Source organism: Sander lucioperca, chromosome 3, assembly GCF_008315115.2.
Source record: "Sander lucioperca isolate FBNREF2018 chromosome 3, SLUC_FBN_1.2, whole genome shotgun sequence".
Taxonomy (NCBI): Eukaryota; Metazoa; Chordata; class Actinopteri; order Perciformes; family Percidae; genus Sander; species Sander lucioperca.
The window spans coordinates 12,180,940-12,205,985 of NC_050175.1; the positions used below are offsets into that span (position 1 = coordinate 12,180,940).

Sequence of the window (25,046 nt, forward strand, 5' to 3'; positions counted from 1 at the left end):
GCCCTGACGGCACAATATAAATATGGGTAACCAGTCTGACATCATGCCATATACAGTAGTTGCCTCCGCAACCCTGGTTATACAGCCCAATACTTCTTGTATATGAATAGGTGTTCCAGGTTCATGAAAAGTTCACTTTAGAAGTAGCCCTAGAACAATCCCCCATTGTATATACACTGTACAGCAAGAGTCAGTACATATTATTTTTATTTAATTTTGTACTATGAGAGTATGAAATATTTACAAATTGTAATGTCTCATTTTGGTTTCGATATTGACAAACAAATCTATTGTGTCTTTCTGTTTTTCTTTATCGTATTATAATCAATGTAATCAACACGTAATTGTGCTATTTTAGTTTTTCTATGTGTGCCTTAATGGAGTTGTGTTTGTTTTACTTTTTGTAGTTTGATTATTTTTCCTCTTTTATTCATATAATCCATTCACAGGTAGCAGTTGCTGTATTCATGCAGTAATAATACACACCGAAGCATTAGGGCATCCTATCTGCTCAGTCCTGAGATTTATCTGAGCATACCGACAGTGTCTTACTGTACCTCGTGGCCCAGGGGTTAGCAGCCATTAATACTGACTGACAGATATGGGCTTGGCCAGTGGACAAGGTGACTGGACGGCAGATCTGTCTCTCACCTGGACAGGTGTGTCCATTGGCCTCAGGTAGTGGAGTGGAGTGAATCCAGGCAGAAGCTGCCAGCAGCCAGTGAAACAGCAACATGGGCAGTGGAAGCAGCAGTGCTAACACCACCTCAGCTGTGAACAGGTGAGAGCAAAAAGGGACACAGCGGGAGGAGACATGGACTCAGTGAAGAGTCCACCTGTACAATAGGCTACAAGGAGTCAAGAAAAGAAAAATTGATAATAGCATCAGTGTTTTATTTTTTTTTTTATAAAACTACTTGATAAGTATCTTTGCCAGGTTTATAAGTCTAATCTCTGTTGCAAAGTTTGAATGTTTAGACGTTAACCACACAATGGTTAAGATATAGACAGTTGTGTATGTATGTGTCTGTGTCAAAGATTTAGTTTCTGTCTGCCATCACAGCACCAGAATGAATCATCCTGGGGAACATTTGCGACACAGCTGTCTAACCCTCTGGCTCATAGCGGTCACTACAGTGGACAGCTGTTTAAAAGTCAGTTTCTCCGAAATGCAATAGTTTCTATGGTAGAATTGCATATCAGCCATTAGAATGCTCTCTGCTGCCCCACTCCATTGGGGTTTATTCAGTGGTTAGTTGTTGTAACTACAAGTGAACCTCCTCTAAATCCAAGATGGCTGACAGCCACACTTGTTGACCACTGCTGGAATATCCTGCCAATCCTTCTATACCAGGAGAACCCTAGAGATAAAAAAAAAAAAATATATGATGATATGCAGGAATATCTAATGAACAATATTATTCTTTTAGTTTTGAATTTTTTTTTTTTTTCAAATAAGTAGTAAATTGTGATTAACCATGTGTCCAATGAAGTGGACGTCATGCATTGCTAAGTATATTTTCCAACACAAGTCATGTGGTTGATTCATCTTTTATTATGACTATCTTGGTTGCAATGCAGTACATTTTGGGTATATATATCCTGCCCTGTGACTCCCATGAGTCACAGGACAGTGTCTGGGTGTCACAGGACAGTGTCTGACTGTCCCGGGACAGCCATGGGATTCACAGTACAGTGTCTGGGTGTCACAGGACAGTCATGGGAGTCACAGGACAGTGTACAGGACAGTGTCTGACTGTCCCGGGACAGTCATGGAGTCATAGGACAGTGCCTGGGTGTCACAGGACAATGTCTGACTGTCCCGGGACACTCCTCAGGACACTACTAACAGGACAGGATAGTTTTTGCTGCCACTGCTGCTGCAATAGGGCTATAGAATGTTAAAGTGTGTGAAAGTATGGTTAAGTGCTTTTCAAAGCATACAATTAAATAAGTGTTCATGGATTTATGATAAAACTCAATTTGATTCATTCTTCCATTAAGTTTATACTGTTTATGTTGAGTGCTTATACGCATGTAGTCCAGTGTAGTGGACATGTCTGTAATATTCTGAAAAAAATCATATTTTTGATGGCTCATGGCTTAAGAAGAGTAAAAACACATTAAAACATTTTTTTGACTCAGGCTTTTATAATGCATGCATCAGAGGGCTAGAGTCAAACAACCATATCTGTAGTGACTGTCGGCCATTAATATACCACCACTGATTAGCAAAGGGATGGCATTCCACTTATCATGTTGACAAAAAGCGTAGCAATGTACTGTGCTCCAACAAAGTTTCTAAGTCTTTTTATGTTCTGTGGAAATCAAATTATTATTATTTCTAAGTATTAAAAAAACGTAGTAGAAGTTAATAGTAGGCCTATACTGCTAGCGGTAGATGCATCTGCATTTTGTGCAAAGTATTAGTAGCCCATATAGCCATATTGGTTGTGTCCAATATGCTATTTTATAATGTGTAGAACGTAAAATCAATTAAATATAGAGTAGCATATTAATATAGAGATTAGATATTGAGTAAATTATGTGAAGAACGATACCTACCATGAAAAAAAGAACACGTGTTTTTCCAATACTCAATATGAAGTAGCCTACCTACTGTAAATGAATGTCACTGGAAAACATCTAAAAACTGTTATATTATTTTTCATCACTAGATGGAGGTATTGCCTTAAACACAGCACAATAGCAAGGTACTAAGAGGGTCCTTGATTCATCACTCAAACACCCATTGACTGGCTGTGACTACTGAAATTTGGGGCCAATCACACCACCAGTTTTTAGAAAATAAATAGAAGGGAGTAAACAATATTTTGGTATCTTACAAGATCTATCCTTTTTTTTTTTTTTTAATCCTACTGACTACCGTTACCGTATAATGCATCGCGTGTGATGATGCTTCCCATGAACCATTTCGGCAGCCGATGATTTGCACATCCGTAGGATAATGGTTCCAAAACATAATGACAACATGACAAATTACTCATGTGTATCTCTAAAAGGGCGATTAAACTGGGAAAGACATTGAATAACCATTGTAACCAAACCACTGAGGTTTTCAGGAAATTACAGCACGCCATCCACAGTCACATGTCGGACTCCATGCTCTACTGATGCATTGCATTCACGCACCATGATTGGCTCCCTAACTTTACCAAGCACTTCCACCGCATATCTGCGTATCATTCCGCTTCGTTTTTAGTTTTTAACATTCCTTGACTTTCCACAAGAGTGATGCTAAAATAAAACACACGTTTGAGTAGTCTGTGATGAGTGCGGTTGGTATAAATGTGTTTAGATGGTGTTTTTATTTTCATTTATCTGTATTCTCTCGGATGGATATGTCTCAGCATCCCTAGAAAGTAGTTCCGCAGAGTGAGGGACTAGGGAGATCACCTTGAGCTGGTCTGTCAGTGTAACGACCAAACGACGGCAGTTACATCAGTCAGAGCAGTTGTCCAGCGATATAAGGTGGGTATCCTCAACATGGGCTGCAACTTGGTCGCTTATCGATCCTATTAAGTGACCTGATAACTTGTGGGACACTTGCGCCGTCACACACTGCCTTTCAAACCTTTTGTCTTTTATTACAGCTGTAGCTAACGTTACATCCTGCGAGCTGTAGCTAAATCCGTGCATGTAACGTAAGTTAACGTTATACGTTGTTCACTGGTGGCTTGTTTCCACTCTTCAATATCTAGCTTGAAATCATGTTTTAAAATGCCTTTACACCTGGACGTATGTGATTATCTTAGACGAGCTATTTTTTGTCCTGGTATGCTGGTTTGGTATTTGTTCTACAACATTGTGATTTGAAAATGCAGTTAATAGATGAATAGAGTAAGGGAATTTGTCCGTGTACTGAGCATATCTTTTTTGTCACTAACTTGCTAACACGTTGAATTCTTGTTTTATCGCTAAACACAAGTATTATAACTGAAATTATGAAATTAAGTGTGATGCGTGTGAAGTGTTGAACGTTGTAGAAACGCTTCCTGTTGCCTCCTGTTGTGGGTGTGGCGGCTCCGTCCTTTCGGCCTCCCATTGGTCAGTCTCTGTGACGTCTCTAGATCAGGAAAATGTGACGCAGGATGAGAACGTGACCTTTAGCGCATCGTCTGCAGTTAAGTAGGCCTATATTAGAATACAAATACTGATACGTCTTGACCAGCTAGGTACACAAATGCACCAACGCTCAAACTCCCCTGCATTATTAAAAGTCATGTGTTATCGTCGTTTTCCTTCACATGGCAGTTAGTCAGTCGATATATTCCTCATGTTCATCCTTTTATACATAATTCTTTCCTGTTATATTTCATCAGAAACACTTAAAATAAATCTGAACCTCGTTCGTTATGTTGTAGGAAATAACCATCTTATGATAAATGAAGCTTGAAATCTTTCCATTGCCTGTGCAGCTTCACTGCAGTAGCTTGCTGCAGTGGTAGTGTCACAGATAATAGGCCTTGTTGACACTGGATACATGGGCAGGAAGGCAGGTCTAACACATTGTCTGTCTATGACGAGTAGGTTTAGGTTCAAGTTAAGTTGTAAGTAGTTATGGCTTTTAGTCTCTGTCTGGCAGCTTGGACTGTGTTGCCTGGTATGCGATTACTAAGGCCTGTTCTCAAACAGCAGAAAGAAGATGATTTGACCAAGGCAGTGCTTTGCGTAAAGGTGCTTTTTAAATTGTAATGTAAAATACATAAACCGTGACTTAGGAAGGATATGCATAGGGCCTTTGGTGTAGCCCGCTTGTGCTGTGTTGTATTGTGAGAAATATTTGTTTAGTGTATAACAAAATGCTGGAGACACTATCATTGCAATGTTCTTTCTGGCACTGTTGACAAAATGTCTAGTTGATTTAATCGACAGATCAGTAAAAATGAGTTTCTTCACAAAGATTCATGCAAAAGCGCCATTTTTTAAATCTTGTGTTTACCAGAGATATGCTCATATGTTTTTTGGAAATAAGTCACTTAGCATGAGAAAGCATATTAAAATGACTATTCGACTAAAGAAATCTTAGTCTACTAAGACCAAAACGACCGATTAGTCGACTAATGTGGAGTCCACCAGGCAAAACTTTAATTTTTCTGTTCTGGATTGAAGTGTCCATGACCTGCTGTTGTGGTAAGGTACAGTTGCAGCTGAGCTTGATGTCAGTGCAGCAGACTAGGCCTTTTGCAGCTGGCACTTCTCTCATGCAGTCCCTCCCTTCCCACCATAGCTGCATATTTGCTGACTAATGCTACGTGGAGCCATGGGGTGGAAAACTACCAATTATTGGTATGCCGCTGCAGATACACTAGACTGTACTGACAAAACTCTATGCACTCAATTTGATGCAAAGTGCTTTGATTAAAAATGTTGCCAGATGATTTACGTGTATTTGAAATGAATTAAATATGTACAGCAGTACCTCCCCAACATGGTTTGTTTAGGAGTTTACAGGCATACATAATCATATGCAAATACCATCGTACATTCTTAGTATTATATTTCTATTTCAACAGACTCTGCATGCTGTGCGTTATTATTAGCCAAGACTCCGTTTTTAGTCCTGGGGCGTTGTATGACCTCGGCTGCTAATATCATTGGTGTGGCACTGCTCTTGTGTGTCGTTGTGGAAGTCTCATGCATGTCCATTGTATGCGGTCATGGCGATTGCCCGGTCACAGCAGGCACTCTTCATATCCTTTATCCTTATTGAAGGGATTTACTCTTGAGCACCTGAAAGTGTCATATGTATGCACGCGCACTGCAGCAGTCAGTTTAGCTTGGAAGGCTGTTGCAGGGAGTGGTTCGCTCATTAACATTGGAAGATCCAACACCCTGGGGTTGTTGTGGAGGTCATTTGTTGGAAATTGTCGGTTTGTCCCCAGGAGGAGCAGGAAAATCTACTGGGGGTATGTAGCGCAACCTGCAAATGGTGGTTGAATGAGTGAGTGTGACAGATAGAAACTGTCTCTGTGTGAGCCAACTTGGATTAGCCCAGAGTTGCATCAAATTATAGTAGATAATACTAAATGTCATGTCACCTTGCACCAGCAATGCTACGATGGCTGCTAATGATTGCACAGGCATAGTGATACGGAAATTGTTTAGAAAGACAATGAGTCCGGGCATGTTACAAAGTATATGTTTCAAAGCTACAGAAGAAGTCTTGGGAGGGGATTGGCAGTGATTACTAACAGCCAGCTCTAAAGTCAGCCATCAGTGTCAGGGTTATTATGGCTGCTTTTGGCTTGTGACGGCTGCTGCTCGCTCACTGGCTGTCCTGGGGTCACACACCCTATCCGTGTCTGTCTGTCAGCAATTCTTTCAATGATGTAATTTTATCTTTCCATAACAACCAGGATTTGGCAAGCTGGATCAGACATACAAAGACATTACTGCACTTGCTGAGGGATAGTTAGGCTACTACCTGATTTTCAAAGTAATATCAGAAGCACATTTCCTCTGATATCTCCACAAATAGCACCTCATCTGAGGATACAGGACAGGTAGTATTTGAGGTTGACTAACCTGAGGATGACATTCAATTAAACCAACAAAGATACATGCTTGTTCACTAATTAAATGTGACGCCATGATAGTAATGCAAAGATGTTGAGCACATTTTGTGGTGGATGCACATAACAGGCTAAACATAAAACAGTGCATGACACATAGTAATCTCTTAATAATCCTTCCTGGAAATGGTGGGAAATTATGATTCAAATGGAAAAGGGGGGGTCTCATAATTTCCCTCTTAAGCTAAATGTGCATCCCCTTTCAGTTTTGCAATTGCAACTGTCAGTGTTGCATTGTTGTAGTATTACATTAAACTGTGAAGTTGCGATATTTATATTGGTCAAGCAGTTAAGAATGATTCTTCACCAAATGGCTGCCATAAGCATGTCTAGATAGTTTGTTGTCTATTGTTATTCTTGAAATAAAATTGTTAAGGGAAATGCCCTTCCAAGTTATGTAACAAGCCACGGTAACGGCATATTTTTACATTTATTTTTAATGGTTAAAATACTAAAACAATGAATTGATTATTTATCGTCAGGATTCAACGGTGGGGTTTAGCTTGGTTCCACTCTTGGTATTGTACCATTAATGAACATTTAGTGAAGAAATGTCATGTAGCATACTTTTAAAAAAAAAAAATCAGTTCTGTTTCTTCAAAAGGAAAATTTTATAAATGAATAAAAAAGGAATTTATTGTATACGCTACAGTAATACACTGTCTGCCCACTGCCTTCGTGGTTGTGTGTGTTGCAGTAGTGGGATGTGACTGTCCTCACGTACAGCACTGGTCTCCCCCTTTGACTCAAGTGTTACATCATCAGCCAGCAGCTCCAGTTGAAGGAGCTTGTTGGTATAGCGCCATTGCCTCGAATCCCCCACCATGATGCATTTGTAATTAGGATGTGATGAGTAACAGGAGGTCAGACCACTAGTGTTACCGTTGAACCCAGCTATGCTTTACGTTGCTCTGCCAAAGAAGCAACCAGTGAGAGTGTCCTTTGTCGAAATGCACTTCAATGTATAATTTAAACAGAGAGAACTTAATCTGTCCCATTGGTGTTTTAGACTGTGGTGTGGAGTTTGCATCTGGCAGGCACTCATATTTTCAAACCAATTGAGAAAAATGTACATAGGGCTATTGGTATCTTCTATCAACTACATATCTTATACATCGCCTTTATTTTATGAATGTTTTACGTTCTTGCTTTGTTTAACTTCTTAAATTTAATGTTTGTTTTTTATTGTAAAACACTTTCTATCCTTGTTTGAAAAAGTGCCATAAGTTTCAAATGTATGATCATGTACAGTATCTTCACATTGTATCGTACTGATGGGTATTATTGATTGTAAAAAGTACAAAAGGTGGATAGTGTTCAGTTCAAACCCCACTTGGGCACAGATACATCAGTGTATGGCAGTGGGAATGTAGGTAGTCAGCACACTTTCTTGTAAGAGTTTTTACACTTACAAGTATTGAAGCAACATTTTTGTCCAGCAAGGTCTTCACCTTAAGCAAGCAAGTGAGTGACTTTTGGTAATGCTATAACCTAGGCTACTCGTTTTAGATCCCAGCTTCTGTAAAGAAATAAAATTAGGCCAATTTATGACCACCTCATGAGAACCCAGGACTTAAATAGTCCCGATCTTTTTAAAGAAGAATTTGAAAATGTAAATGACAGATGTCAGGTCATAAAACCAACCATCTGTTGATCTGATCTGACCTTAAAATCGAAAGTCGAATCTTGGATTTGGAGAATAGTGACACCCCTAGTTTATACAGCGTCCTTCATAATGGTGACAGGGCTAGACCGAAGAAAAAAGGAAGCGTCTCAGGCAAGTATTGAGCCATTTACACAGGATTTGATGTAATATTCTTTCTGTGCTTGCAGTGTGCAGTATATTTTCCCTTTTCTGGTTAGCAATGAGTGATGAAAGCTTGGCAGTTCCAGCCCTGTAGATGAGCTTTGTGATGTTGTCGTTGCCATGGGTGACTCAGGGAGACGTGGATGAGAACAGAATGTACAATATGATGTAGCAACTCAATAAGCTATACTACTCTACTCTGTGTGGAGTATGGTGGCAGTGCAGAAGTATTGGCCTTAACATGGTCCTTAGCTTTTCAGATCAACATTATGTATCTGTTATCAAATTGTAAACAATTAGAAGCTAACTGAAAAGTTGGGAGTGTTTTTCTTTACCTCAGTTGTCATAAGCATACATTTATTCACTGTATAAGCTGTTGGTTGTGAAACCTGAAGGCATATAGTAATTCGAGAAAAGACAGTCTTGTGCTTATTAGCTCCCATCGCTATTTAAATAGAATTGCAGTGGCAGCATTTAATGAGCCTGATCTTAATTGTTAGTGTTGGTGGTTGAGGTTAGTCGAAAATAGAAATGCTTAAGTGAATAACAACAGTTGTTAGTCCCGGAAGTACTACACTTGAACGTCAGCAATCAACATGATTAATCGATTCCCACTGGGACATTCTCGTCTCTTTTGACTTCACTATCACAAGGTTATCTACCAGGGTTTGTCAAAGAATGCTGTTGCTAAGAAACAATGCACAATGCTTATAGGAGTCGCGTTACTGCTAATGAATGCCCAACGTTTCATAATGAAAACATTCAAATACCAAAATAACGGAGGACTTTTATTGTGAAGAACTTGTAGGAAATTAAACCGTTCACAGCCGGGGCTTTCACCACGCATATTTCCGTCAACTCCAGACTTTTGTCAAGTAGTTTTCAGCGCTAGTCCATGACACCATGTGGCTGAGCTGAGGTACAGACGAAATGAAAATTATCGGTTAAAAACGTGGCGACATATCCCCGGTGTTAAGAGGCCCGCCGCGGAGTCAGCATTAGCTATGAATGTACAAACTGTTGAGGGCAAAGTAAAGAAAAAGAGAAGGTAGCCTCCTTTTCGAACATGTGGCGCATTGACAAAACGTACAGAGAAAGACCGTGCAAAACATTTCAGACCGTCTTGCCAACCTGTATTAAACATCAATGTACGCTGTAACGATTTTTCAGTCGCTGAAAGCTGCTGCTGTTTTAATCCTGTCGGCTCTCTGCTGCTCAGTTCCACCCACACACCCACACACACCCACCCACACCCACACATACACACACACACACACACACACACACACACACAGACACAGTGGATGCAGGAAAAAACGGAGATGAGTCGTACACGATGACCTAAATTGTGGACAGCTATGGTCGTTATTGTAAGTGCAATGATAAGTTAAAATCCAATAAGTACTTTATCAAACCGTATGAATGTGTGGCCCAGGCCAGGTTAGGAAATTATCTAACAATGTAAAGATCAACAAGCCACGGACAGAAATGTTCAACTTTGATTAATTCAATAAATATTCTCCCCAAAATAAGTTTCCTTTTTATTTTTAAAGAACTATACAAAAAAGCAACTTTCACTAATTGTCTCTCGCAACTTCATTGCAACGAAAATACAAAAGACATCGCAACTTTTATTGAAATGTTTTACAAAAGCTCCCGCAAAATCAGGCATTTTGGGCCGCAACACTCTCAAAAAAAGGCCGCTAAATCCTGGAGAGACTGTTCAATGCTATGTTACTGAGAGATGAGTCAAACACAATTTTACCATGGCCTCGCAGGCTTTTTTTCACATCACATTTTATTTGCCTTTTTATTAATAAAATATGTATTAATAATAAAAAAAAATTATGTATTGAAGCAATTCAAAATATGCAAGTGCATTTTCTTTTATAAATTTGAATTCCGGAAAAAGTGGCTGGTAAAAAATATAAGTGGCTGGTAAAATTAAGCATCCACCAGCCACAGTGGCTAAGTTAATTTCCCACCCTGTTATCTACACAGCGGGATTATGTACCATATGTTGTTAAGGACATCCAGCAAGGTGAATAAAGTGCCATTAATTGTGGCCAGTCTGACCTTAGTGGGGAATAAATCCCTCACCCTAGATCTCTGTCCTTTTGAGTTATACATGAATACAGCTACCAGACAAATGCTGTTAAGTTTTAACTATTGGTGTACTCTAACAGCCATCTGATGTAGACTATACACTTGGGCTGCACCATATGAGGAAAATATGCGATAACGTTGTTGAATATCGGCATAATATCGACAATATAACCTGCAGATTCAGTTTTTAAACTTTTGGTTGGTAGTGGCTGGTAACTTTTGAGAAAAGTTCATGAAACCTGGACCAACAGTGGTCAACTGAAGAAAGCTATTTTGCCATCTCTGAGTCCTCGATATTAACTCTTTTTCTCCATTTTTCTTTTCTGCAGGACTTCTCCATTTGCACCAGTGATCACCATGCCTCAGTTGAAATCTCTAGACATGGGCTCTGCCTTCATCCAGACACAGCAGCTCAACGCTGCCATGGCTGACACCTTCCTGGAACACATGTGCCTGCTAGACATTGACTCCGAGCCCACCACCGCACGCAACACTGGCATCATCTGCACCATTGGTTGGTAAACATTTTAGTTGCTGAGGTGATAGGGTTGCTAGTGGGTGGATACCTGGTAGCGCTGCACCATAATTATTACAATTATCTTTGGAAACAGTGCAGTTTTAGTGCATAATAACATTTTAAACCTGGTTGCGCTCACGCACTTAACTTCATGAACTCCTAAATAAAACCTGCTAGAAATGTACTAATCATTAAATCAAAATGAGTCTTTCCTCACCTACAGATAGTGTGTCATCTAAATGTAAATTAATCTGGACATGTATTCACTTTATTACCAGGAGAAGTAAAATAAATGTTAAATTTTAAAAAGTTATGACAAGTCTAAATCATTTCCTTTCAATAACTGCCTGCAGGGCCAGCCTCCCGGTCGGTGGATATGCTGCAAGAGATGATCAAGTCTGGAATGAACATTGCTCGCTTGAACTTCTCCCATGGCTCACATGAGGTAGGTCTTTGCACAATTCTACCTAAAGTTACAGCTAACCAATCACATTGTTAAAAGTCACGTTTAAACTGTGCTGATAATTTCCAATAAACATTCTGTGCCTTATCACAGAATAGTATTTCTTGGTATGTTGATCTTTGTGTGTCTTGCTTTTTCTTGTCTAGTTCTTTAGCTTTTCAAGCAGTGTTGGTAACTCTAAAATAACTATGGTGAAAGTAGAAGGTCAACCATGCACAGTGAGCAAGCACGTAATTCATTATAAACTGAAATCAGCTTGGCACATTGAGCAAGACTAGGCCAGCCAGCATGAATGGGAAAAAATAGTAGTGCTAACTTACTTAAGATTAGAGTATGGGCTTTCTAACCAAGTTCAACTCAAACTGATGCAGCCTAACTAAGCCTAATCTTTGTCTCACACAAGGGCACGTGCTCTGTAAAGTTAATACTTTTGAAGTTTTATTGGAGGACAGATGAATAAAGTGGCTTATACCTGCTACAGATCTCACCTAAAGCACCCAGCTCTTTATCAGTGCACAAAACGATATGTGCCTAAGCTAACTTCAGTAACCATTCATAAGTCAAAACCCATGAGGCCTCACAAGTAAAACCTTACTCTTGACTATAATTATGTTATTTTAAAAACAGACAAATGAGAATTAGCCATCTGTCAGTACAAGTTCTCATCTAAAAGCCAGATAAGTCATCATATCACTTTGATTGCTTGGCTTGTCTAATGGAAAAAGACAAATCAAATCTCTGAATGAGTTATGGCAAACTTAAGAAAGCATGTTCAGGTGTGTTGTTTTTATGCCCCAACCCGGCTCAAGGTAAAACAAAGAGGGGAGACGCACATCCATATGCAAAGTGGGGCTCTTTGAATTCCATAGTGTCACTTAATCATTTGTCATTTGACATTATGGCAATTTTCTGTATGAGGACCATAGATTTTCTTTTTTTTTTCTTTTTTTTTTAGCTTTTACATCCAAAAATGTCACTGCACTAACGGATGTGACACATACATCCCACACTTCTTAGCATTTTGACTTGTTTTGTGTAGATGATTTAAAATGGATTCAGTCACAAATATTTAACCGTCCAAGAATATGGAAATTATTAATTAGTGGGAATGCTGTTCAGCAGCATTCCAACTATTGTTATTCTGTTCTTTATTTTTTCTTCTTATTATTAGTGGGAATGCTGTTCAGCAGCATTCCAACTATTGTTATCCTGTTCTTTATTTTTTTTCTTCTTATATCTTATTCCGTACATTTTTTGGCTCTCCCTAACTTCTGCATACTTTCAGCTATTAAAACCATTCAACTTTTAAAATGTTCAGCTCTTTCAGCTAATGATGGGACTTCTTCAACTTTTTTTCTACTATTTATACTTTTTTAAAATATTAAGCTTTTTATGACTTTTTTTTAACATTGAAGTCAATGAGAGCAAGCTTCAAATCCTTCAAATCTTCTTCCGCTCCCAAAATTTTCAGCCCCTCCATACTTTCACCTACAGACGCCAAACAAACTTTAAAATGTTCACAAAATATTCAGGTATTAGGCTATGGCTTTTCAGTTTGATATCGTTTACAGTTTTTGTGAAAAAGCTGTTTAAGTTTAGTGATCATTTCAGGATTTTTCTGTGTTTCTAGTGAGTGTGTGTTGCGTCTGTCAGAGTGGATGATGTCATCGCTAGAGTGCAGCACCTTAGAAAAAATATCTTTGTCCCCTCTCTATAAATTGCTCTCATGCCCACAATATCTACTTGTCATACACAATTTATACATCAAAACGTAGGTATTTTTGTCTAGTTTCAGCCAATGTGCTCACTTTTGTGATATGCCTTATACTTTTGGCTCGATGAGCTTCCAAATGACAAGAGTTCCACATCTCCCTCCATTCACGGCCATGTTAAATGTCCTCCACATTTCCCAGCGAAACGCAGAGCGAACCACTTTTTTAAATCGCTGATATGCCCACATTTTTAAGTTTATCAACATAAATTTTACATGAATATGTTCACAAAGGTCTTGTGGTGGTCACGATTACATCATTTCACTGATAGCCCTTATCGTTTTAGCAGTCTGAGGCTTTATTTGAGAGCTTGCTCTGTGTCTTTGAATAGCTCATCACAGACTTCAAAGGGTGTTTATCAACATGGTCACAGGTCATTAGTAGCCATGACAACCCTTTCACAGACAGTTGAATTGAATACTACAGGCAGTAATATGAACATTAGTCTACATCTTTAGTGTTCCACTTCTGTCTGACTGTCTGTGTCTCTCTTTGTCTGTCTCTGTCTGTCTCTCTGTCTCTGTCTGTCTCTCTGTCTGTCTCTGTCTCTCTGTCTGTCTCTGTCTGTCTCTCTCTGTCTGTCTATGTCTCTGTCTCTCTGTCTCTCTGTCTGTCTATGTCTCTGTCTCTCTGTCTGTATCTGTCTGTATCTGTCTCTCTCTGTCTGTCTCTGTCTCTCTCTCTCTCTGTCTCTCTCTGTCTCTCCCTGTCTCTGTCTGTTTGTTTCTCCCTGTCTCTGTCTCTCTCTCTGTCTGTCTCTGTCTCTCTCTGTCTCTCTGTCTGTCTCTATCTCTCTGTCTCTCTCTGTCTCTCTCTGTCTGTCTCTGTCTCTCTCTCTGTCTCTCTCTCTGTCTCTCTCTGCCTGTCTCTGTCTCTGTTTCTCCCTGTTTCTGTCAGTCTGTTTCTGTTTCTCCCTGTCTCTATCTCTCTCTGTCTCTCTGTATGTCTGTTTGTTTCTCTCTGTCTGTCTGTCTGTCTGTCTCTCTGTCTGTCTGTTTGTTTCTCTCTGTCTGTCTGTCTGTCTCTGTCTCTCTGTGTCTGTCTATGTCTCTCTGTCTGTCTGTTTCTGTTTCTCCCTGTCTCTGTCTCTCTCTGTCTGTCCATGTCTCTCTGTTTGGTTCTCTCTGTCTCGGTCTGTCTGTCTCTGTCTGTTTGTCTGTTTCTGTTTCTAGTTCTTATTCCCTCTTCCGTACGTTTTTTGGCTCTCTGTAACTTCTGCATACGTTGAGCTATTAAAACCATTCAACTTTTAAAATGTTCAGCTCTTTCAGCTAATGACGGGACTACTTCAACTTTTTTCCTACTATTTATACTTTTTAAAATATTAAGCTTTTTAACACTTTTTTCTAACATTGAAGTCAATGAGCTCATGCTTCAAATCCTTCAAATTTTCTTCCGCTCCCAACATTTTCAGCCCCTCCATACTTTCACCTACAGTTCTAAATAAAGAACCTACGGTTCTCTCACACTGTCTCGCACTCATTAGCAGGTGTGGTGATCAATGATCAAAGACAGGCTTTATAAGTGCTAAAGGAACCTTCATGATGTATACAGATGATAGTGTAGTGGATATGGCACATGCCTTTGGTTTGGGAGATCCTGGTTTGAATCCCACTGGGGTACATCAGTCACTGTGTCCCTGATCAAGATGTCATTTCACTTTTTCAACTATTCTCACTACTTCAACTTATTCTTACGGATTTAAGCTATTCAACCAGTTTAGCTTTAACAATTCAGCTATTCATGTTTTATTTTGGCTCTCCTCTCTTTCTCTCCTCTCTCCTCTCTTCTCTCCTTCTCTCTGTCCTCTCTTTCCTTTTGTTCAGCCCCATTCTTTTTACCTAATATATTTCACATCTCATATCAGCTAGATTGATGCTTTTTCATTCTATGCAGTGTCTGATAATAATACAAAGTATTTCTTCTTTCAGCCGTTTTAGGTAATTCATTTCAGCTTTCATCTTTGACAGTATTACAGTTCAGCTTCAAGCTTTTCTAACAATGTATTTTAGCTCTTCACTAAGGTAATGTAGTTTAGCTTCCAACTCTAACAATTTTCCTGATTTTTTTTTTTAGCAGTGTAGTGCATTTGAGCTTTAAGATTTTTTTGTACTATTTGTTTCATATTTCTGCATTTGTGAGTGATTATCAGTTAGAAAATATACTCAGACCTCACAATGTTCTACGTCTTTTGTCATTATTCAACTTTTGAAGCCAACAGTTCAGTTTAGCATAAGCTTTTAACTTTTTAATGAAATTCATATGTATTAAAACGATTTCCACTTTTTCAACTATTCTCACTACTTCAACTGCTTCTTACTGATTTAAGCTATTCAACCAGTTTATCTTTAGCAATTCAGCTATTCAGCATTCCCACGCATTTTCCGCAGGAAATGCATTTTCTAGTTCTGTTTTAAGTTCTTCTTAGTGAAAAGTATCTGGTTTGTGTAGGTCTAGGTGTTTCAACAAGATCGAAGGTTGGTCTAGATTCAGAGAAAAGCAAAATAAATCAGAGCTTTGTTGACTTTGGGTACTATAAATACGTCATCTGTAGCTTCCTGCCCTGCCCTTTATCTCCTCAGCAGGCAGCACGTTGATACTCTGTAATTGTGTGTTGACAAACCAACACCAAGGTCAGTCCACTTTAAACTAAAGTAAGAAGTGGGAAGTAGATTATGTTGCAAATCCAGAAAGTCACATTTCTAAAAAAAACAAAACGGTATTAATATCTAATAAAATGAGAACTAGCTGAACATTAACTGGAGTTTCACTTTACATGCTTGCTATACATGTAGAAAATGGAATTACAAATTTATGGACCCTGACCTATATACAAAAATGATATACCGTTAAGTCACCTGTGCAGCATTGGTCTCAAAACATTACACTGTCTACCTCACCTCGGTCTCTTACCAAAATTCTGCACTATCCAGTGCAGTGAATGTAGTGTTAGCTCAATGTGTTTTTTCCAGTGTGAAAGGCAGCCAATGTGATTACCTGCCACTTAAGTTATTACTGAAAGCTCTGGTTCCCCAGGTGGGCAGTTTAAGCCATGTGCAGCAGAGAGCTGTCTTCAAAGCCACAAGCACTGGCCAAGATGGCTGCAACAATAACGTGACAGTACTGAATTTCTCTAAAGTTATCTTCTATCATTTCCCAAAACATTTTTTAAGGGTCAAGGTCGGCCACCAGATTCTGTTGACGGTGTGAACAATATCAGGCCACATAAGTAATGATTTTAGACAAGTCTGTTTACATTTCTGATTATGATAGGATTGTTGGGTTGTATTGTGTCTATTGTTTAACACCAACTTCACTGAGGAGCTGACTCATAAAACACACTTGAGGCAAAAGACATTGCAATTCTCAGGGACACATATGATGACATTCTATATCTGTATAATGCTACTTAAGTGATACTGTATGTTATGTAATCTCTCAGGTCTTATTTAATGGAATTATTTAATGCTTAATTCACAAGGCACTTGAACTTAAAGGTGCTCTAATTGATGTGACGTGTTTTTTAGGTTACAACATTTTTCGTCACATACAACAAACATCTCCTCACTATCCGCGGGCTGCCTGTCCCCTGAACACACTGTAAAAAAAAAAAATGCGGTCTCTGTAGACAGCCCAGGCTCCACAAACGCCAACAAAAACAAACTGCGCCAACCTGCACCACGAAACATAACAGTGTTCCAGCCAATAACTGACAAGAAGGAGCTGGTTGAGCCATCACTGCAGCAGCATTAGCCAGTAGGCTACTTCCACAATGCACGTTCATGACTCAACCAACTCCTCCTTGACCCTTGAAAAATGTTTTGGGAAATGATAGAAGATAACTTTAGAGAAATTCAGCACGGTCACGTTAATGTTGCAGCCATCTTGGCCAGTGCTTGTGGCTTTGAGCCTGGGCTGTCTACAGAGACCGCGTTTTTTTTTTTTTTTTACAGTGTGTTCAGGGGACAGTCAGCTAGCAGATAGTGTGGAGATGTTTGCTGTATGTGACAAAAAATGTTGTAGCCTAAAAAACACGTCACATCACTTAGAGCACCTTTAAAGGCTCTAAGTTATTCTGCTTGGTGCACCCAGATTCCTCTGTGACACTTGGTAGAAAGAACTGTATGACCCTTATACTGATGCTGACAGTATGACTCATGTTTATGACTGTGTGATATGGCAGACACACCTTGCCTTTCAGTTGACCTGGCCTAATGTTTGTGTCTGCTGAATAAAACCGTTATCTTTTAGTAAGTCTCTCTAGTAATACCAGTGCCTCTGCCAAATTGAGATCTCTTTTTATTTCAACGCGTGTAATAGTATCATGGTTTGTTAGAAAGATGAGTTAGAGGTCACAGGTATGATCAAAATAAAAATCAGTTTAGTATCTTGCTTGGTGTTATCTCTGGAGATATTTCAACCTGTTGTACTGCCCTTCTTTTCTTTAGTACCATGCAGAGACCATCAAGAATGTGCGTGAGGCATGTGAGAGCTTCGAGCCTGGCAGTATCCAATACAGGCCTATTGGCATTGCCCTGGACACCAAGGGCCCAGAGATCAGGACTGGCCTCATCAAGGGAGTGAGTTTAGCATCGCCTAGTAGTCTTTTTAAAATGGCTTTATAAGCATTTAGCAGGAAAACAAACCAACCAGAAAGTAAAAATGATGTCTGTTAATGATTTTGACAGAGCGGCACAGCTGAGGTGGAGCTGAAGAAGGGCAACGTGATCAAGATAACCTTGGACGATGGTTATCAGGAGAACTGCAGTGAGGAGGTCCTCTGGCTCGACTACAAGAACATTACCAAAGTGGTGGAAATTGGTAGCAAGATCTACATTGACGACGGACTCATATCCCTGCAGGTCAAGGAAATTGGTGAGTTTTGGACTGGCAAACATGAGTAAAATCTCTTGTGATCATTAAATGTTTAGAAAGCACTGCTATGTATTGATTCCCAATGAAAGGCCTCAGCCCATTAATATTTTCTTGTCTCTCCAGGTTCTGATTTCCTCATGTGTGAGATTGAGAACGGTGGCACCCTGGGTAGCAAGAAGGGAGTGAACCTCCCCGGTGCTGCTGTAGACCTGCCTGCTGTTTCAGAAAAGGACATCCAGGACCTGCAGTTCGGCTTGGAGCACGGAGTCGACATGGTCTTTGCCTCCTTCATCCGCAAAGCAGCAGACGTACACGCTGTCAGAGCAGTGCTGGGAGAGAAAGGCAAAGACATCAAGATCATCAGCAAGCTCGAGAACCACGAGGGTGTACGCAGGTGTGTGTGGATGAAGTGTTTTTGTTTTTTGTCCAAAAAATTGATCTTTCGTTTACACCTTGATATATGTGTGCTGTGATAAGTTGTTTGTCGGTCTTATTTTATTTATTCCTTTGTTAGCTGTTTTTTTTCTTTATGAATCCACTACTTTTACATGGCCTTCCAACTCCAAACATCCTATGATAATTTACAGTTTTACTTTGTGATTAAAATGAGTTCTTCTCTGTCTCCTGTGCAGATTTGATGAGATCATGGAGGCCAGCGATGGCATCATGGTGGCCCGTGGTGACCTGGGAATTGAGATCCCCACAGAAAAGGTCTTCCTAGCACAGAAGATGATGATCGGTCGCTGCAACAGAGCTGGCAAGCCAATCACATGTGCAACTCAGGTTAGATAAAAGCAAAGGACATAACTGTCTTTCTTCAGCTATATCACCCCCAGGAGCTGAGGTTTATGTCATTTTTAAAGACTGGCTGTACTGGACAGCTCAAATGTGTCCATATTTGCAACTATATTAATGTGAAGGAGGGCAGTCTCAGTTAAATCTTCGTAAAACATGTGAGCATTAAATTTGTTTGTATCACTCAAAAGGCTGTTATTTTGAGATTTGTGTATGTTACCTTCTAACGCCTCACACGAACACCATTTAGATGTTGGAGAGCATGATCAAGAAGCCCCGACCCACCCGTGCTGAGGGCAGTGACGTAGCCAACGCCGTGTTGGACGGAGCCGACTGCATCATGCTGAGTGGAGAGACTGCCAAGGGAGATTACCCTCTGGAGGCAGTACGCACACAGCACATGGTGAGTTAATTTATATTCAAGATACACATTACAATAATGTATCCAAACTCAAAGCATAACGAGATATAATTTTAGAAAAGGATTATTGATTGGAGAGAATAATTATGCTTATGGCTTATGAATCTGCTTTATTTGTGATTTATATAACTTAAAGCATGCTCTTAAGACTGGGAGGCTGCTCTTTCTCATTTCCTGATTTTTGTGTTCTCCTGAACACTTCTATGGCTTCTCATTCAGTTTCCCAATGACGCAGCATCTCTTTTTCCACTTGGCCTAACAGGTTAGGTTTGTTAGGCCAACTGGAAGCGCCTCTCATTTATTCGTTTATCCATCCACTAATTTCCAATTTATATATTCACTACCTTTTATGCATGCTTATGAGTAATCATTGTATGATCATCATTACAAATTTGATCAGTTAAAGGTCATGGTATGATAATGGTGTGCAAAGTTGGGAAAACCCCTATTCGTGCATCCTTGTGAGATTAGTTCCATCTGTACAGATGTTATAAACGGCTGGACCTGCATCATTTCCATTCAGTTGGGATAATTGTGACAGTGGTTTTTGATACAATAGGAACACAGTCAAATGTGTAACTTACCGTAATGACACGTTGGGACATTTTAATCCACCCAAACTGAGGTAGTCTCGCATTGCCAGACTTATCTCCACAGCGCTGTGGGGTAAGGTCTGGCTACACCTCTGATACATTCTGGGATCGTTTGCAATTTTTTAAACCAATCACAATCGTCTTGTTGTGAAGCTCCAGATGCAGCGACGGGGCCTCTGCAATATCGTCTCGTGAAGGAACTTGTTTTGGTTGAATATTTCCACCCTGCGAAAGAAAACGCCACAAATATTAAATGAAGTTAGGCTGATAATGGATTGAGAAAATGAATGCTTAAAATTTGTATCAGTAATGCCTACATTTGTTGTTTGTTTTTTTTTCAGTCAGGGACAGACACAAGTAAAACATGTTTTTGAAGTTGGACCTAATACTGTTAATAATTAAGTCATAGGTAAAATCACAATTAGTATCAATTGCATGGATGGATAATGCACTCAATGCTTAATCGTTGTTCAGGCCTTTCTTGGCTAACCTCCACTGTTCTCGGCTACACTCTTTTTTGCACTGCTATGCAGATGCAGGAGTGACTCAGCAGTACTGCACCCCCCCCTCCCCGCCTTGGTGCTTCACAGTCCAAAGTGAACAACTTTCACTGACCTAAAACCGTACTTTTATTGAGAAGACGTCTTGTAACATTACGTGGACCAACTCTGCTTCTAAGTCACTTTTGTTATCTGGCATTGTCTTCTTCTCATTTACTTCAATCTTTCTAATACATTTCTTGTTTTTAACCATTTCTTTACATTTGTGTGCACTGCGTGGCCTTCTAACTCCCAGCTCCATTTTTCAACTCCCAGTTGACTTAAATTTTGTTTTTCAATAGTTTTAAGTAATTTTTTTTTTAATTATTATTAAGCTCAGCTCTGTCATTTTTCTTCTTTTAAACTTAAGGTTAAATAGTCCTTTCAAAAAGGTTATCTCAGCAGCATAGTTGTCTACAGATTAGAGTGGGTTGTATTGTACTGTTTTGTTATTCTAATACCTCCATGTAAATGGTTGTAGTAAAATGTTGCCTCTTGGATACGTTTTGAAAGTTTTTTCCCCCACTAACTGCACACCTTTACTCTTCTATTCACTGTCCCTCCTGTCCTCTCCTTCTGTCCCTGCAATTCTTTACTTTATCTTGTGTTCTTCTTGTGTCTCTCTAACATTGTCCCTCTCTGTTCCGTTTTCCTGTCCTTTCACCTTTTTTTCCACTCATTTTGTGTGTGTGTGTGCATTGTGTGTGTGTATTGTGTGGGAATGCCTTGTCTTGATGCATCTTGCCCTCAATTGTGCCAGATCGCTCGTGAAGCCGAGGCAGCCATGTTCCACCGGCAGGTGTTTGAGGACCTGCGTCGTTCCACACCGTACTGCAAAGACCCCGCTGAGGCTATTGCAATCGGCGCTGTTGAGGCCTCTTTTAAGAGCTTAGCCTCTGGGTTGATTGTGCTCACTGGCTCTGGAAGGTAGGCAGTTTATCTGGTCCTAGCAGTTCAAGGAGGAAAATGAAATCGGTACTTCAGGAGTCTGAGAGAGGGAGAGTAGGGCCAGACAGGGACTGACTGACAAAGTAACTGGGAGAGTCTGGCAAACGCCTTAAGTAGACTGCTGGTTGATTTTTACCCATGTGGACAAATTTAAGCTCTTTTTCAAAGACCTGCAGTAAAAAGGCACAAATTTACACATTTACCAAAAAGTTTGACTGATGTTAGTCCATCATTATACCAACAACTAACCTTGTTTAACCAGGAATCTAGCTACGTATTTGCCCGACACTCCCAGTGGTGTGAATGACTGACTCGGCGTGCAGTTGTGGTAGTGTGGGGGATTGAGAGTAACCCCCCCCCCTTCCCTCATGGTCCCTCTGGGCTCAGATAGCACGAGAGGCCGAGGCGGCCACCTTCCACAGACAGCAGTTTGAGGAGCTGAGGAGACACTCCCAACTGACCAGAGACCCCTCCGAGGCCGTAGCTGTTGGTGCCGTTGAGTCAGCCTTCAAATGCTGCGCTAGTGCCCTGATTGTTCTCACCAAGACTGGGAGGTAGGAAAGAGAAAGAAAAAGCTGAAATGATCCTAGTCCAGAAGGTAAGGTGTGGACAACACGGCTTCTGATTCTCCCTCCAACGCCTAATTTGCTCTTGCAGATCCCCTCTCCTTTGATGTTGTGTGTACGTGTGTCTGAAGTGCGCTGTTACATAGGGTGGGTGGAGATAGCAACAGATTGCAAGAGTAGGAGTTGTCATTAGCCCAGTCCCAATGGCCACCCTTCACATACCTTATTTAACATCATATGAGATTTAATCAAATTGAATGCTGCTACATACTGTAGCTTCTTATAGTACATTAAATAATATCAAATTAGAAAACTGTATTGGAAATCATGACTTGTACACAGTGCTGCTATATACAGTAACATACATGTTACCTTGTTCTTGCCAGCTGTCATCCCTGTTATTATGCCACTGTGGTATAAATTGTGGGTTGGGTAATTTCTTCAGCCCTAAGTCCTCACTGGTTTAATGCACATCAAAGACTAAGTGTGTGAGAGTGGACATTTTGATTGGGCCACTGACATTAAGGCTCTGCACACCCAAGATACACCAGAAGTGTCACTTAATTTGGCTGATTGTGTAAAGACTCTGCTCCCCTTCCCTAACTACCCTGTTAGCTGTGTTGCACTTGTTTGGGCATGACAATTCAACCTTTTTGTTGTTGTTTTGATTTAAGTATATGAAATTTGTTGAGCTCAGCAAACGGCCAGCATACAGGAGCTCTGCCAAAATTTAAACCAGCCAAAATATCTGAAAACACCTGCTGTACGTGGGATGCAGGGTTTTTAATCACACTGAATTGCTTCCTCTAAAAATCCATCTTCATTGAGTTAATTTATGTACAAGGTGTTAAGGTTAACAGCTTATACTGTGCTAAAAGTGTTATTCAACGTAAGGTTTTAAACAATATTTGTCTCCGAATTTTGCTATTAAATGTATATCACAGTAATCTATACTCATGTAAAAGACAACATACTGCCATGCCTGGTAACTGAGCCTCTTACAGACTTTTAAAACCAAGAGTAAACACATTTTTTTGCACACTTAAAGTAAGCATGATTTATTATTTTAGCACTGCACTTGTTCAGCTGTTTCCCTCCCTAATCGTCAGAAGTATTACGTCATACTGTTGCAATCATTAGTTTAAAAGACAATGTGAATGAGGTGAGGTAAACCTTTTATACCTAGCTGTATGTTTGTATGTGTATGTGCAGGTCCGCCCACCTGATCTCCAGGTACAGGCCCCGTGCCCCCATCCTCGCTGTGACCCGTAACGCCCAGACGGCTCGCCAAGCCCACCTGTACCGTGGCATCTTCCCCGTCCTCTACACCAAGCCCGCCCACGACGTGTGGGCAGAGGACGTTGACATGCGCGTCAACTTTGCCATGGATATGGGTAAGAATCTGTCACCTTTTGTAGTAGTTTGCACAACTATTTAACAGTGTAGAAGAACAATTGTACAAATGTACATTGTTTCCAGCATAATGCCTATTGGTGTGCCACTGTGCTAAACACAATGTAAAAGCAATGTTTAGTTAAATGTTTAATGTTTAATTACCAGGTAAGGCCCGAGGCTTCTTCAAAGTGGGAGATGTTGTCATCGTCTTGACCGGCTGGCGCCCAGGCTCCGGTTACACCAACACCATGCGCGTAGTTCTGGTTGCCTGAACAGCCGAACAGGGCTGCTCTGCTTTCTCCCTCCACCTTCATCTATCTTTCATAGCTCTCCACCCCACACTCCACTGCAGCTCACAGCCCTTCTCATCCAACACCCGGGCTCACAGACTCAATCCCTGACCAGTTAATCATTTAGGCAATAATGCAAAGAAATTAGAAAATAGAGTATAGTCTTCATGGCCTAGGGGCTGTTTTGGGTGGGAGTGAAGGCTACAATTCCACATTATGTCTCCATTTGTTTTTCATTGATTTTCTCAGTCAAACCAGTCTACAGGGCCTCAGATTAATACACCCTGACCAAAAACTGCTGTATTTATTCACTCAAACACTTGTATTTCTAAAGGTGAACCAGTCTGAGAGTGACTGCATCCTGGTCTGTGTGCGTGTGCATACTGGCTCTTGTTTAGGTGTAGTTGGTGTTAAGGCAGGCTGATCACCTTGAGTATGTACCAGTTTACTAATCACACTCCTCTGCCGATATAACAAACAAACATGTGGCATCCTAAATCTAAGGGCTCCTCCCACAGAGCAGCCTTGGCTCCAACTTTCCACCCAAACAGATCCTTCTTTAGTGGTGTCTGTATGAAGTGTCCCTTCTCTATGCCAGCTATCACTGTATTTTAAGTGTATCTGTTAAGTGTTGCACTCCTAATCTCCTCCAGACAATGTTACATTCGATATTATACTTGACTTTTGTGAATGGTAAAGTTTTGTTTTGGGACATCCAATACTACTTATATTTTGTCTGACAATAGAGAAATGTTAGTTTTGGATGTCCACCTCAGTGGTGTTTGAGCTAGTTACTGTATTTGTTTCATTAGATGCATCATAAAGCCTTTACCTTTATTTGCATTTGGATCATTTCTAAGTTGGCATTCGTGTATGGTTCACTAAAGTTGACTGATATTATTGAGCACTTTTAGGGTTTTTTCAAAGGGGACCTGGTGAAGGGTTGACACGCTGTTCCTCTCAACCACAGTGGGTAAGCGGTAGAACCCCTCTGCTTGTCCTTTCCCTTTATGTTGGTGACCCACTGTAGCTGTCTTCATGTGTCTAACATGCTTCTGATTGTAATAATAGAGTGTAAGAACTAACTAAATGTAAAGTTTTTATGTTTAGCTGTTGTACTGAGCTGTCCGAAAAGACTGGATTTCCATCAATAAAAGAGATGAGCACTTAACTTGACCCTGTCTTCCAAATTTTTTGAGTTTTGTTTGACAATTTATATTCATGAGTTTAAATTTCAGGTGGTACATTGTATTTACATTAATGATTCATGTCATCCACACATCCAAACACAAAAACATACACACATCCCTTGCCCCCTCAGTGCAATCGGACTCTGCAATAACTGCTGTGTTTACTGTTTTCT

At 40.2% G+C, this 25,046-nt stretch overlaps 1 protein-coding gene across 5 annotated transcripts; it reads left to right on the forward strand.

Moving 5' to 3' along the window:
• Positions 1-719: 719 nt before the first annotated feature.
• On the forward strand, positions 720-24,857 carry pkma (pyruvate kinase M1/2a). Of its 5 annotated transcripts, none has more exons than XM_035999290.1 (11): positions 720-781; positions 10,839-11,023; positions 11,380-11,471; positions 17,710-17,841; positions 17,950-18,136; positions 18,260-18,530; positions 18,769-18,919; positions 19,182-19,334; positions 21,245-21,411; positions 23,211-23,392; positions 23,559-24,857. In XM_035999290.1, exons 1-11 carry the CDS (start codon positions 735-737, stop codon positions 23,663-23,665), a joined length of 1,674 nt encoding a protein of 557 aa, XP_035855183.1. In that variant the 5' UTR covers positions 720-734; the 3' UTR covers positions 23,666-24,857. The 5 variants fall into 5 exon arrangements, with proteins under 5 accessions (XP_035855183.1, XP_031137269.1, XP_035855184.1 ...); XM_031281409.2 differs by lacking the exon at positions 720-781 and adding an exon at positions 3,232-3,492; XM_035999291.1 differs by lacking the exon at positions 720-781 and adding an exon at positions 3,642-3,665.
• Positions 24,858-25,046: the final 189 nt, after the last annotated feature.

Bases quoted from the DNA above. Each gene is read 5' to 3' on its own strand.
- pkma (XM_031281407.2), top strand. From the start codon at position 5,659: ATGCATGTCCATTGTATGCGGTCATGGCGATTGCCCGGTCACAGCAGG. The intron at 5,931-10,838 runs GTATGTAGCGCA...TCTTTTCTGCAG, and splicing joins AGCAGGAAAATCTACTGGGG to GACTTCTCCATTTGCACCAG. The intron at 18,137-18,259 runs GTGAGTTTTGGA...TTGTCTCTCCAG, and splicing joins CCTGCAGGTCAAGGAAATTG to GTTCTGATTTCCTCATGTGT.